The sequence below is a fragment of the Heterodontus francisci genome, chromosome 25 (assembly GCF_036365525.1).
Source record: "Heterodontus francisci isolate sHetFra1 chromosome 25, sHetFra1.hap1, whole genome shotgun sequence".
NCBI classification, from domain to species: domain Eukaryota; kingdom Metazoa; phylum Chordata; class Chondrichthyes; order Heterodontiformes; family Heterodontidae; genus Heterodontus; species Heterodontus francisci.
In genome coordinates, this window is record NC_090395.1 from 67,679,974 (window position 1) to 67,692,659 (window position 12,686).

The 12,686-nt window shown below is 43.9% G+C and overlaps 1 protein-coding gene across 3 annotated transcripts in view; it reads left to right on the forward strand.

The window, feature by feature from the left end:
- The window catches only part of LOC137383968 (ras-related protein Rab-21-like), a 52,415-nt gene that overhangs the window by 11,829 nt on the left and 27,900 nt on the right, over window positions 1-12,686 (forward strand). For all 3 annotated transcript variants that reach the window (XM_068057441.1, XM_068057442.1, XM_068057440.1), the window contains exons 3-5: window positions 5,055-5,162; window positions 8,798-8,861; window positions 10,343-10,397. In XM_068057441.1, the coding sequence (XP_067913542.1) occupies window positions 5,055-5,162; window positions 8,798-8,861; window positions 10,343-10,397 (227 nt within the window). The remainder of the gene's footprint in view (window positions 1-5,054; window positions 5,163-8,797; window positions 8,862-10,342; window positions 10,398-12,686) is intronic.

Here is a 12,686-nt window from a genome sequence, read left to right on the forward strand (position 1 = left end):
TGTAGGTGAGAAGAGACTGGACAAGGAGAAAAGGTAGTTGAGATAGGAAGAGATCAGTTCAGTGGGGAAGAGCAGCCTGAAATGATAGGTCTACTGGGGGCAGTCCTGTTTGTAGATCTTGAGAAGGAGGTAGAAGTGGGATGTTTGGGGTTGGTGGGCTGAGGTTGGAGGCCATGGAGGTAAGATCTCCAGAGATGAGCTCAGTGACTGTTCTGGAAAGAATGGCTTGATGTCTGGGGAGGTAGGAGGCGGTGTCAGAGTTGGCTTTCAGCCTCTGGTAGGTAGAGATTGGTATCCTAGACAACAATGGCACCATGCTTGCCAGCAGGTTTGGTGATTCTCAGGGTTAGACATGAGATAATGGAGTGCTGCAAATTGAGAGGGAGGTAGGTTAGAGTAAGTGAGACGGTCAATAAGAACTGCTGATGTGACGATGAAAAGATGGAGAGAGGGTAAGAGGCCAGAGGGAAGGGTCCAGGGTGGAGAGAGAATACTAGAGATGGATAAAAGGTCCCACTGAGTGGGGAGAGGACCGCCAGCTGAAGAAATGGGCACAGAGCTGACAAGCCCAGCATTGTGTAGAGTTGTCAATTCATTGAGGTGGGGGCCTTGCACAATGAAGCTGAGGCTTTTGCTAAGGACAGATCGTTCAGGGTCAGAGGGGGGAAGGTCTGAGGATATCGCGAGTACACTGCAAGTGGTGTGATTGGAAGAAGGGATGGGATCAGACGGAAGTGAAGGGGAAGAAGGATTCTGCAGGGGTTTTGGTACCTGTGAGTTGAAGCTTGCGATCCTTTACCTGAAAGGAAGAAAGTTTTTTTTGTTAAAGCATCAGCTGAGACGAAGGATACAATGAAACTGTGGACCAGAACAGCTTTGAGATCAACAAAGGGCAAGGGTGAGGATTTTGGTCGGAGTTGGTCCAGTGTTTTTTTTTGTGAACCAGGATGTTCTGATTTGTCCTGAGTGGATGGTGTGACATCTTTTCTGAAATTTAAACCAAATACCAAAAGTGTAAGTGGTTTGAATTTCTCACCACCCTCCCTGCTTTAAGCACTGCCTGTTCCTTTTGAGGCAAGTAAGCAATGATAATAGTGTCAACAACCATTGAACTCACCACTTTGCCAAAGCTCACCTTTCCCTCCTTGCACACATCTACCTGACCAGCAACAGACATCCATTATGATCATTGTGGCAATGAATGAGAGCTTCATTCGTCTCTTCCAGTGCTCCTGGTTCTGTCACAGGCAATGTGGTAAATGGAAGAGAAGGCACGCAGATGGGTTGCTTAAGTGCTTGGCTGAGATCATCTGGTATTGTCGTGATTGAAATGCGTTCCTTTTGTGTAAGCACCGTCAGAAGAATGTCACCTCCCCCAACTCTTATCAAAGTCCATTTTGAAATTGTAATCTCAGCCTGCTAAAGGGGGGTCTAGTACTCTTGGGGAAATGATCTGTTAAAGTGCTTTGCACCCTCTTCAAACAGTTAGGGGCTACAGTTGAAAATGTGGTGGGACTTGGGGCAGCTAATGTGCCCTGGCATTCACCCTGTTCAAACTGCCAAGAATGTGGTCACTTTCATCTTCAGCCAGAAGTGTCCAGTGGATGATCCATCTCTGCTTCCTCCTGAGGTCCCCAGTATCACATGCCAGCCTTCTGCCAATCTGATGCACTCCATGTGATATCAAGAAACGACTGAAGGCACTGGATACTGCAAAGGCTATGGGCCCTGACAACATTCTGGCAATAGTACTGAAGACATGTGCTCCAGAGCTAGTCGTACTCCTAGACAATCTGTTCTAGTACAGTTTACAACACTGGCATCTATCCGGCAATGTGGAAAATTGCCCAGTATTTCCTGTACACCAACTGCTCGACATATGTCCAACTTGGCCAATTACCACTTTATTAGTCTACTGTTGATCATCAGTAAAATGATGGAAGAGGTCATCAACCGTGCTATCAAGAGGCACTTGCTCAGCAATAACCTACTCACTGAAGCTTAGTTTTGGTTCCGCCAGGGCCACTCGGCTCCTGACCGCTTTACAGCCATGGTCCAAACATGGACAAATGAGCTGAACTCCAGACATGAGGTGAGAGTGACTGCCCCTGACGCCAAAGCAGCATTTGACCGAATATGGCATCAAGGAGCCCGAGCAAAACTGGAGTCAATGGGGGAAAACACTCTACTAGATGGAGCCATAACTAGCACAAAGGAAGATGGTTGTGGTTGTTGGTCAATCATTTCAGTCCCAGGACATCACTGCAGGAGTTCCTCAGGGTAGTGTCCTAGGCCCAACCATCTTCAGCTGCTTAATCAATGACCTTCCTTCAATCATAAGGTTAGAAGTAGGGATGTTCGCTGATTCCGCAATGTTCAGCACTATTCGCGACTCCTCAGATACTGAAGGAGCCCATATCCATATGCAGCAAGACCTGGACAATGTCCAGGCTTGGTTTGATAAGTGTCAAGTAACATTTGCACTACAAGCGCCAGGCAATGATCATCTCAAACGAGAGATTCTAACCATCTCTCCTTGACATTCAATGGCATTGCCACTGTCAACATCCTGGGGGTCACCATTGACCAGAAACTGAACTGCACCAGCCACATAAATGCTGTGACTACAAGAGCAGGTCAGAGGCTAGGAATTCTGTGGTGAGTAACTTTCCTCCTGACTCCCCAAAGCCTGTCCACCATCTACAAGGCACAAGTCAGGAGTGTGATGGAATGCTCTCCACTTGCCTGAATGGTTGCAGCTCCAACAACGTTCAAGAAGCTCGACACCATCCAGAACAAAGCAGCCCACTTGATTGCCACCCCATCCACCACATTCAACATTCCCTCCCTCCACCTTTGACATGCAGTGGCAGCAGTGTTTACCATCTACAAGATACACTGCAGCAACTCACCAAGGCTCCTTTGACAGCACCTTCCAAACCCACAACCTCTACCACCTAGAAGGACAAGGGCAGCAGATGCATGGGAACACTGCCACACGCCATCCTGACTTGGAACTATATCACCGTTCCTTCACTGTCGCTGGGCCAAAATCCACGAACTCCCTAACAGCACTGTTGGTGTACCTACGCCCCAAGGACTGCAGCGGTTCAAGAAGGCAGATCGCCTACACCTTTTCCAAGGGCAATTGGGGATGGGCAATAAATGCTGGCCTAGCCAGTGGTGCCCACATCCCTGAACCAATAAATAAAAAAAAACTTAGGGCAGTGCAGTGGTTAGCACCGCAGCCTCACAGCTGTAGTGACCCGGGTTCAATTCTGGGTACTGCCTGTGTGGAGTTTGCAAGTTCTCCCTGTGTCTGCGTGGGTTTTCTCCGGGTGTTCCGGTTTCCTCCTACAGCCAAAAGACTTGCAGGTTGATAAGTAAATTGGCCATTATAAATTGCCCCTAGTATAGGTAGGTGGTAGGGGAATATAGGGGCAGGTGAGGATGTGGTAGAAATATGGGATTAGTGCAGGATTAGTATAAATGGGTGGTTGATGGTCGGCACAGACTCGGTGGGCCGAAGGGTCTGTTTCAGTGCTGTATCTCTAAATCTAAATCAAATCTTAAATAATGCAGCCTGCATCTATAGAGGGGTAACACAATGACTTGTCACAATGAAGTGGTGTAAATTAGAGTAGCACCCTGGAGCACTCATTAGAAGGGCTCCTGAGGTCCTATTTTGGGGATAAAGATAGCAGCAAATCTTAAGAGCTGCAGATGGTTGTATGGTGACCGATCCCATTTCTCAGCCAGTGGATAATGGGTAGAATTCCTGGGGAGGTCTGCAAAAGTCCCGAGTCATGCACCCAAAGTCTGGTCTGGATTTGCAGGGAATGGCTGGATGCTTTGTCCACTTTGTGCCTCTTTTCCTTCACCGTCACCCTGTATTTCCCCCCCCCCCCCCCCCCGCCCCCCCCCCCCCCATAGAATTTTGGGATTGCAGATGGTGGAAGGTGGAAATCTGCCAGATCTGGGTTGTACCCTAAATTCCTGGTCACGCTCCAACAATTGACATGCTTTGCATGTTTTCCGCACCTTCTCTCCCCCACCCCCAAGTTACTGTGATTTAGGATGCAATAATAATTGCACTGCATGTGCCTTTAAATTTGTTGCATTGAGTTCAAAATGGTTAATTGGGGCAAAATTTCCATATTGCCCAAGGAGAAAACTTTGAGTTGAAGTTTGAGTCCTGGCCTATCCAGGAGTTTTTATTTGGTGAAAAGCCTCCAAAGGTGGCAATGCCATTCATATTTAAGGTTTGGTTAAAAGCACACCTGGTATGTTTTACAAAGCATGGATGATTTTTGCTGTCTTGAATTACGGTAGTTGTAACACAAAAGTCATGCACTGAGATCTGATCAAATGATTCAGCTGTGCAGGGGCTTTCCAACTACTTTGATCATAACTTGGCTGTTTAGATTTCAGTTAACAAGAAGGAATTTGTTGTGATTATGAAGTTGTAAACTGAGCGGATGAAATGGGATTGGGGCGTGGGGAGGGAGTGTGCAAGACACTTGACACACACACCTTGTTAATGTAAGCCTGCATAAGTTTGTTTTGGCAGATACCTAGTGGGTGACTGCTGCTATAGATAACGGGCTCTGTGGGGGAGGGTGTGATTCATGTCTTTAAGAGGAAGAAAATTGGTAAGAACATCTTGAGTCTCATTCAGCCCAAAAATAAAATTCTGAAGTCATTTGTTTATCTCCAAATCTTGAATAGGATTTTAAAAATAGAATTGTTACAGTGCAGCAGGAGGCCATTTGGCCCATCGTGTCTGCACCAGCTCTCCAAATGAGCAATTCACCTTAAAATATGATGCGTTATCCAGTAAATACAGGATGGTTTTACGAGTAGACGTCTGATTTTTCTTAGCATGCTCTGTCAGGTGGGGGAAATAGAGACAAGATTAGTTAATGCCCCAACTTTCCTCCCTTAAGGATGAACCTCCATGAGGTGGATGATATCTTGTCCTTTTGGATTGTGTTCTTGAGACTTCCCCCTCGCTAGAATTCAGCACCTGAAAGTCTCTCTTTCCCCTTGTACAGGACACAGCTGGACAGGAACGTTTTCATGCTTTGGGCCCAATTTACTACCGAGATTCAAATGGTGCCATATTAGTATATGACATCACTGATGAAGACTCATTTCAGAAGGTGAGCTACTTGACTTTTTGGATGATTGTGTTTTTCTTTTTAACCAGTGTTATCAATTTGTGCGATAAATAACCCTAAATCAATTTCTGTGTATCCTAATACCTGTTTGCTGTTAAGTGAACACTCTTTCTCCTCCATTTTACCATTTCTGAGCCCAGTTTACTCATCCTCTGCATATTGTCTTGTTTCTACAAATTACTGACCCCCGTCCCCACCACAAACCTTTTTCGCAGATTATTATAAAAAGTTACTTTGTGACTTGGAAAATTAAATAAAACTTTTCAGCAATTTCAACTCTCATTGTAAAGTAATGGAAATCTGGAACTGTCTTCTCAAAAGTCTGTGAATGCTGGGTCAATTGTGATTTTAAAACTTCATTTTGTTTGCTCCATATGCTTCCAATACTCTTACCAAAGACTGGTAAATGGAGTTGAGATACAGATCAGCCATGACCCAGTTGAATGGTGGAAAAGGCTTGAGGGGCTGAATGGCCGCCTATTGGGTGCAATATTGCCAATAACAGCTGACGAGATCCCACACACAACAATGAGTTGAATTTAGCATTTAATCTGTTTGTGATTGTTACGGGAGATGTCCCTGGGAAGATTTACTATTTATTTATTTAGAGATACAGCACTGAAACAGGCCCTTTGGCCCACCGAGTCTGTGCCGACCATCAACCACCCATTTATACTAATCCTACATTAATCCCATATTCCTACCACATCCCCACCTTCCCTCACTTCCCCTACCATCTACCTATACTAGGGGCAATTTTTATAATGGCCAATTTACCTATCAACTTGCAAGTCTTTGGCTGTGGGAGGAAACCGGAGCACCCGGCTGTTCTTCATTGAATAGTACCATGAGCTCTTTAATGCCCACTTGAAACATGGGAATAAGCACCTGACCCCTCACTCAGTATTGCACTAGCCTGTTGTGTTGTGTTAAGTTCTTCAAATGCTGAAGTAGACCTTGTATCTCCAAGCTTCTGACATGGAGGCAAGCATACAAATCGAAGAGTAAATCAGCAGTCAAGACTAGACTTTACAAACATAATAAAAGGACAAAACTAAAGGCTCTATCTGAATGCACATAGCATTCAAGTCAAAACAAATGAACTGATAGCACAAATAGAAATAAATAAGTATGATCTGATAGCCATTACAGCGACATGGCTGCAGGATGACATAGATTGGGAGCTAAATATTGAAGGGTGGATGACATTTAGGGAGGACAGGAAGCTAGGAAAAAGTGGAGGAGTGACTGTTGATTGATGATGGTATTGGTACATTAGAGAGGGATGACCTATGTTCAGGAAACCAGGATGTAGAAGCGGTTTGGGTAGAGATGAGAAATAATAAAGGTTATAAGTCATACGTGGGAGTGGTGTACAGGGCCCCCAACAGTAATCACACAGTAGGACAGAGTATAAAAGGAAGAAATAATAGGAGCTTGTCAGAAAGGTACAGTGATGAGGGGGATTTTTATCTACACATAAACTAGAAAAATCAGATGGGCAAAGGTAGCCTAGATAAGGAGTTCATAGAATGTTATCTTTAGATCAGCATGTTCTGGAGCCAATGAGAAAGCAGGCTATACTAGACCTAGTATTGTGCAATGAGATAGGATTAATTGATGAGCTCATAGTGAAGGTGCCCCTAGGTAGCAGCAATGATATGATTGAATATTCATGCTGTACCTGCATATTAACCTTTGTGATTCATGCACTAGGACACCCAGATCCCTCTGCATCTCAGAGCTCTGCAATCTCTCACCATTTAGATAATGTTTCTTTTTTTTTTCCTGCCAAAGTAGACAATTTTACATTTTCCCACATTATACTCCATTTGCCAGATCTTTGCCCACTCACTAACCTATCTATATCCCTTTATAGCCTCCTTATGTCTTCACAAGTTACTTTCCTACCTATCTTTTTTTTCTAAAGAGATACAGCACTGAAACAGGCCCTTCGGCCCACCGAGTCTGTGCCGACCATCAACCACCCATATATACTAATCCTACAATAATCCCATATTCCTACCACATCCCCACTTGTCCCTACCACCTACCTATACTAGGGGCAATTTACCTACCAACCTGCAAGTCTTTTGGCATGTGGGAGGAAACCGGAGCACCCGGAGAAAACCCACGCAGACGCAGGGAGAACTTGCAAACTCCACACAGGCAGTACCCAGAATTGAACCCAGGTTGCTGGAGCTGTGAGGCTGCGGTGCTAACCACTGCGCCACTGGGCCGCCCTCAGCGTCATCAGCAAATTTAGCAACTATACCTTCAGTCCCTTCATCTAAGTCATTTATATAAATTGTAAAATGTTGGGGCCCCAGCACAGATCTCTGGGGCACACCACAGTACAGAAAGTAATTAGGAAAGCTAATAGAATGTTATTGTTTGTTGTGAGGGGAATTGAATAGAAAAGTAGGGAGGTTATGCTTCAGTTATACAGGACATTGGTGAGACCACATCTGGAGTACTGTGTACAGTATTGGTCTCCATATTAAAGGAAGGATGTAAATGCATTGGAAGCAGTTCAGAGAAGGTTTACTAGACTAATACCTGGAATGGGTAGGTTGTCTTGCGAGGAAAGGTTGGACAGGCTAAGATTGTATCCACTGGAATTTAGAGTAAGAGGCGACTTGATTGAAACATATAAGATTCTGAGGGGTCTTGACAGGGTGGATGTGGAAAGGATGTTTCCTCTTGTGGGAGAATCTAGAACTAAGGGTCATTATTTAAAAAAAAAAAAAAATAGGGGGTCACCCATTTAAGACTGAGATGAGAATTTTTTTTCTGAGGATCGTCAGTCTTTGGGACTCTCTTCAAAAGGCGGTGGTGCGGATCCTTTTGAATCTTTTTAAGGCAGAGGTAGATAGATTCTTGATAAGCAGTGAAAGGTTGTTAGGGGAAGGCGGGAGTGTGGAGTTGAGGTTATCAGCCATGATCTTTTGAATGGCGGAGCAGGCTCGAGTGGCCTACTCTTGCTCCTAATTCTTATGTTCATATACTATAAAGTCATGTTCAGTTAATATGCAAGCAAATTAACTCAAGTAATATTACTTCAAAAATGCTTTATTCTGTATAAATGCAATTTTGAGATTCTGCATGCAGCAATTGAGAATGGGTTTGCTAATACACAAGCATAATTACAATATTGGCATTCCTGCTATTCAGAGACTAAAGATTTTTAAAATGAAGAGGTTTGATAGGGTAGCCATAAATAAAATGTTTCTGCTTGTGGGGGAATTCAAAACTTGGGTCATAAGTGAGAAATTTACCAATAAATCCTGTAAGGAATTTAGGTGAAACCTCTTTAACCAGAGAGGTGTCAGAATGTGGAACTCACTACCACAAGGAGAAGTTGAGGCTAATAGCAGATGTATTTAAGGGGGAAGCTAGAGAAACACGAAAAAGGAATAGAAAGAGAAGTTGATGGTAGATGAACAACAGTGGGAGGAGATTCTTGTGGAGCATGGACCTGTTGTGCCAAATGGCTGGTTTGTGTTGTGAATTCTATTTCAACTGTTTCCTGCCCGTGTATTAATCTGTGTAGATTGTAGCTCCTGTTCATTGCATCAAATCTGTAATGGTGAATTAAATGTCTTTAAACCTTGCAGGTCAAGAACTGGGTGAAAGAGCTGCGGAAGATGCTTGGCAGTGAAATCTGTCTGTGTATCGTAGGTATGTGACTTCTTAACATTGCCGTTCATATGCATCACCCTGTTGGAAGACCCCCAAACTATGTTGTGCATTATTCATCTGCCTACAGATGGACACTGCTGTGGCTCTGTCTTTCCCCCAACCCCCGCACGCTCATTCTTATTAAAATTGCTGTGATAGCATCTTTGTTCTTCAGTCCTGCTACTGAAATTTTGTCCCATGTGTGATGTTTGTATTTGTGTAAAGTGATGGCCAGGTAAAATTGACATTGCCATGTCAAGCAGTTTGAGCAGAGAGGTGCTGTCCACAGATTCACCTGAAGCCAGTGATATCAGACCAGAATTATGTTGTCTCTATAAACTGAGAATAATTCCTTTCCCAAAACTTTTATACCGGTATAATTCTTCTCTCACAATTTTCAGGTTTTCATACAATACTAAATGAGGCTGATTGGCCCATTGAGCCCCTGCCAGTTCTGCAAGACCAATTTAGCTAGCCTCACTCCCTGGTCGTTTTGTCCCCCCATAGCCCTGCAACTTGTTTCCTTCAGGTGTTTATCCAATTCCCTTTTGAAAGCCTCGATTGAATCTGCCTCCATCATACTTTCTCAGGCAGTGCATTCCAGATCCTAACCATTCGGTGCATTTAAAAAAAAAAAAGTTTTTCCTCCTGTCCTCTTTTTTTTGGTTCTTTTGCCAATCACTTTAAGTCTGTGTCCTCCTGGTTCTGGATGCTTCTGCCAATGGGAACCGTTTCTCTTTATCTACTCTGTCCAGACCCCCTCATGATTTTGAATACCTCCTACTCAAATCTCCTCTCCACCTTCCCTTCTCTAAGGAGAACAGTTTTAGCTTCTCCAATCTATTCATGTAACTGAAGTTCCTCATGCTTAGAAACATTCTCATACATCTTTTCTGCACCCTCTCAAGCCTTTCCATCCTTCATAAAGTGCGGTGCCTAGAATTTTGGACACAACACTCCAGTTGAGGCCAAACCAGTGTTTTACAAAGGTGATTCCTAACTTCCTTGCTTGAACTCTTTTCCCCTAGTTCTAAAACCCAGGATCCCATATACTGTCTCAACCTGCCTTGTGACCTTTAAAAATTTGTGCCACATATACCCCCAGGTCTCTCCTGTTCTACATCTCCTTTAGAATTGTACCCTTTAGTTTATATTGCCTCTCCTCATTCTTCCTACCAAAATGCATCACTTTGCACTTCCGTGTTAAATTTCATCTGTCACATCTGCCCGTTCCACCAGGTTTTTAGAAACGCAGGCCTAGCTTCTTTGATCACTACTGCTGCACAGCCTTTTTTTTTTTTTGAGCTTGGCCTTTGAGGTTTTGCTCCGGGTGCCTTGACCCTTACACTTGTATTCTCAAATCTTTTTAAAAAAAAAAGAAAAAACAGGTAGTAATTTTCAACGAGCTTACAATTTTGGTATCTTTCTGGTGGTACGACTGGAGACTACAGTTTTTAATAACTGTTGTGTTGAATTCATAGGAAATAAAACTGACCTGGAGAAGGATCGGAATGTGTCTGTTGAAGAAGCAGAAGCGTATGTATGATCGGATTTTTACTTAAATCGACCTGATCCCTATTGGTGACGGAAGGCCTTTATTAGATACATGGCAGAGATCATTACAACGTAGTGTATCACTGCAGCGGTTTACAGACCTGATTTGGTTATTACCCGCTTGGTCACTGGGCAGAGTAGCATGTGATGTCCTCATCTTGGTGCCTTTGATTAGGCAAGTGTTAGGCTTCAGTCAGCATTTCCTTCCACCTGCAAATGGCAGGCAACTTCGTCTTCTCTGCTTATGAGCTGTTCGCAAACCCTCTTCTTTCGTCTCCAAGGTGCCAGCCATCTGACTCAATAAGTCCAATCATTTTTGTCCCTACCAGCTTAAACTCTGGTTTCCTGCTTACCCAGTAACCCTACACATCTTGAGTTCAATTGTTCATATGCACTTCCTCATCCTGTCCAACATCTTTGCGAGGTATCCTGTTTTTCTATTCTCTTTGGTCTGGTCCAACAGGCACCCATTGTTACAATTAGTAGCTTAGGTCATCGATCTTTTGATAGACAATAGCAATTGCTGATGCAGCTTCACATGTTTTGGTTACTCATCAATCATAAGCAATTCCCGAAGACTCCCAGCCTGTTTCGACAGACTTTTCTGTCCAAACATGCAGTTTACATTTTAAAATTACTCCAACTACTGCATTATCAAAGACCTGAATTTGTGAGTCATCAAGTGATTTATTTTTTTCAAAGTCAGTCTGTTGTGTACTGGCTAAATGTAGCACCCGGTATGATACTGAGCCATTCAAATTGATACTAAGTGTGTATCTTTTTTTTAAAATATCAAATCGGGACACCAAAATCAATCCCTAGTTTGGAGATCTTGGTGTGTCAGTCCTGGTATCGGATGCTATAGTTGGCCACTGTTTCCAGGGATTTCCTATTTCTAATCACTGTCCAGTACCCAGCAGGAAAGTAGGTGTGTGTGGATGTTGAATAAGGGGAGGATGAAGTTCACTTTTTCACTCCATACCCTTGATGTCAAAGTGTTGAATTCAGCTATTGAGAAAGAATCTTTAATCTCGGGACCTTAGTAAGAATCTGTGCTGATTTCTTAAATAAAAGCAAAATACTGCGAATGCTGGAAATCTGAAATAAAAACAAGAAATGCTGGAAATACTCAGCAGATCTGGCAGCATCTGTGGAGAGAAGCAGAGTTAACGTTTCAGATCAGTGATCCTCCTTCAGAACTGGCAAATATTGGAAATGTGAAAGGTTATAAGCAAGTAAAGTGGGGGTAGGGCAAGAGATAACAAAGGAGAAGGTGCAGATAGAACAAAGTCACAGAATAGCTGACCAGAAGGTCATGGAGCAAAGGCAAACAATATGTTAATGGTGTGTTGAAAGACAAAGCATTAGTATGGATAGCGTGTTAACGGACTGAAAACTGAACAGCCACAAGTACAAACATGGAAAAAAAAAACAGTGGGTAAGCAAACTGAACAAACTAAGATGAAATAAATTAAATAAACACAAAAAAATATAAAGAAAAAGTAACTAAAAATAAAGGTAAAATGGGGGGCCCGTCATGCTCTGAAATTATTGAACTCTATGTTCAGTCCGGCAGGCAGTTGTGTGCCTAATCGGTAAATGAGATGCTGTTCCTCGAGCTTGCATTAATGTTCACTGGAACACTACAGCAATCCCAGGACAGAGATGTGAGAAGGGGGGAGTGTTGAAATGGCAAGCAACCGGAAGCTCGGGGTCATGCTTTCAGACTGAGTGGAGGTATTCCACAAAGCGGTCACCCAGTCTGCGTTTGGTCTCCCCAGTGTAGAGGAGACCACGTTGTGAGCAGCGAATACAGTATACTACATTGAAAGAAGTACAAGTAAATTGCTGCTTCACCTGAAAGGAGTGTTTGGAGCCTGGGATAGTGAGGAGAGAGGAGGTAAATGGGCAGGTATTACACCTCCTGTGATTGCAGGAGAAGGTTTCGTGCAAAGGGGACGAGGTGGTGGGGGTAATGGAGGAGTGGACGAGGGTGTCACGGAGGGAACAATCCATTCGGAATGCTGACTGGAAGGGAGGGGAAGATGCGTTTGGTAGCGGCATCACGCTGGAGATGGTGGAAATGGCGGAGGATGATCCTTTGGATATGGAGGCTGATGGGTGGAAAGTGAGGACAAGGGGAATCCTGTTGCGGTTCTGGGAGGGAGGGGAAGGGGTGAGGGTAGAGGTGCGGGAAATGGGCCAGACATGGTTGAGGGCCCTGTCAACCACAGTGGGGGGAAATCCTCGGTTGAGGAAAAAGGAAGACCT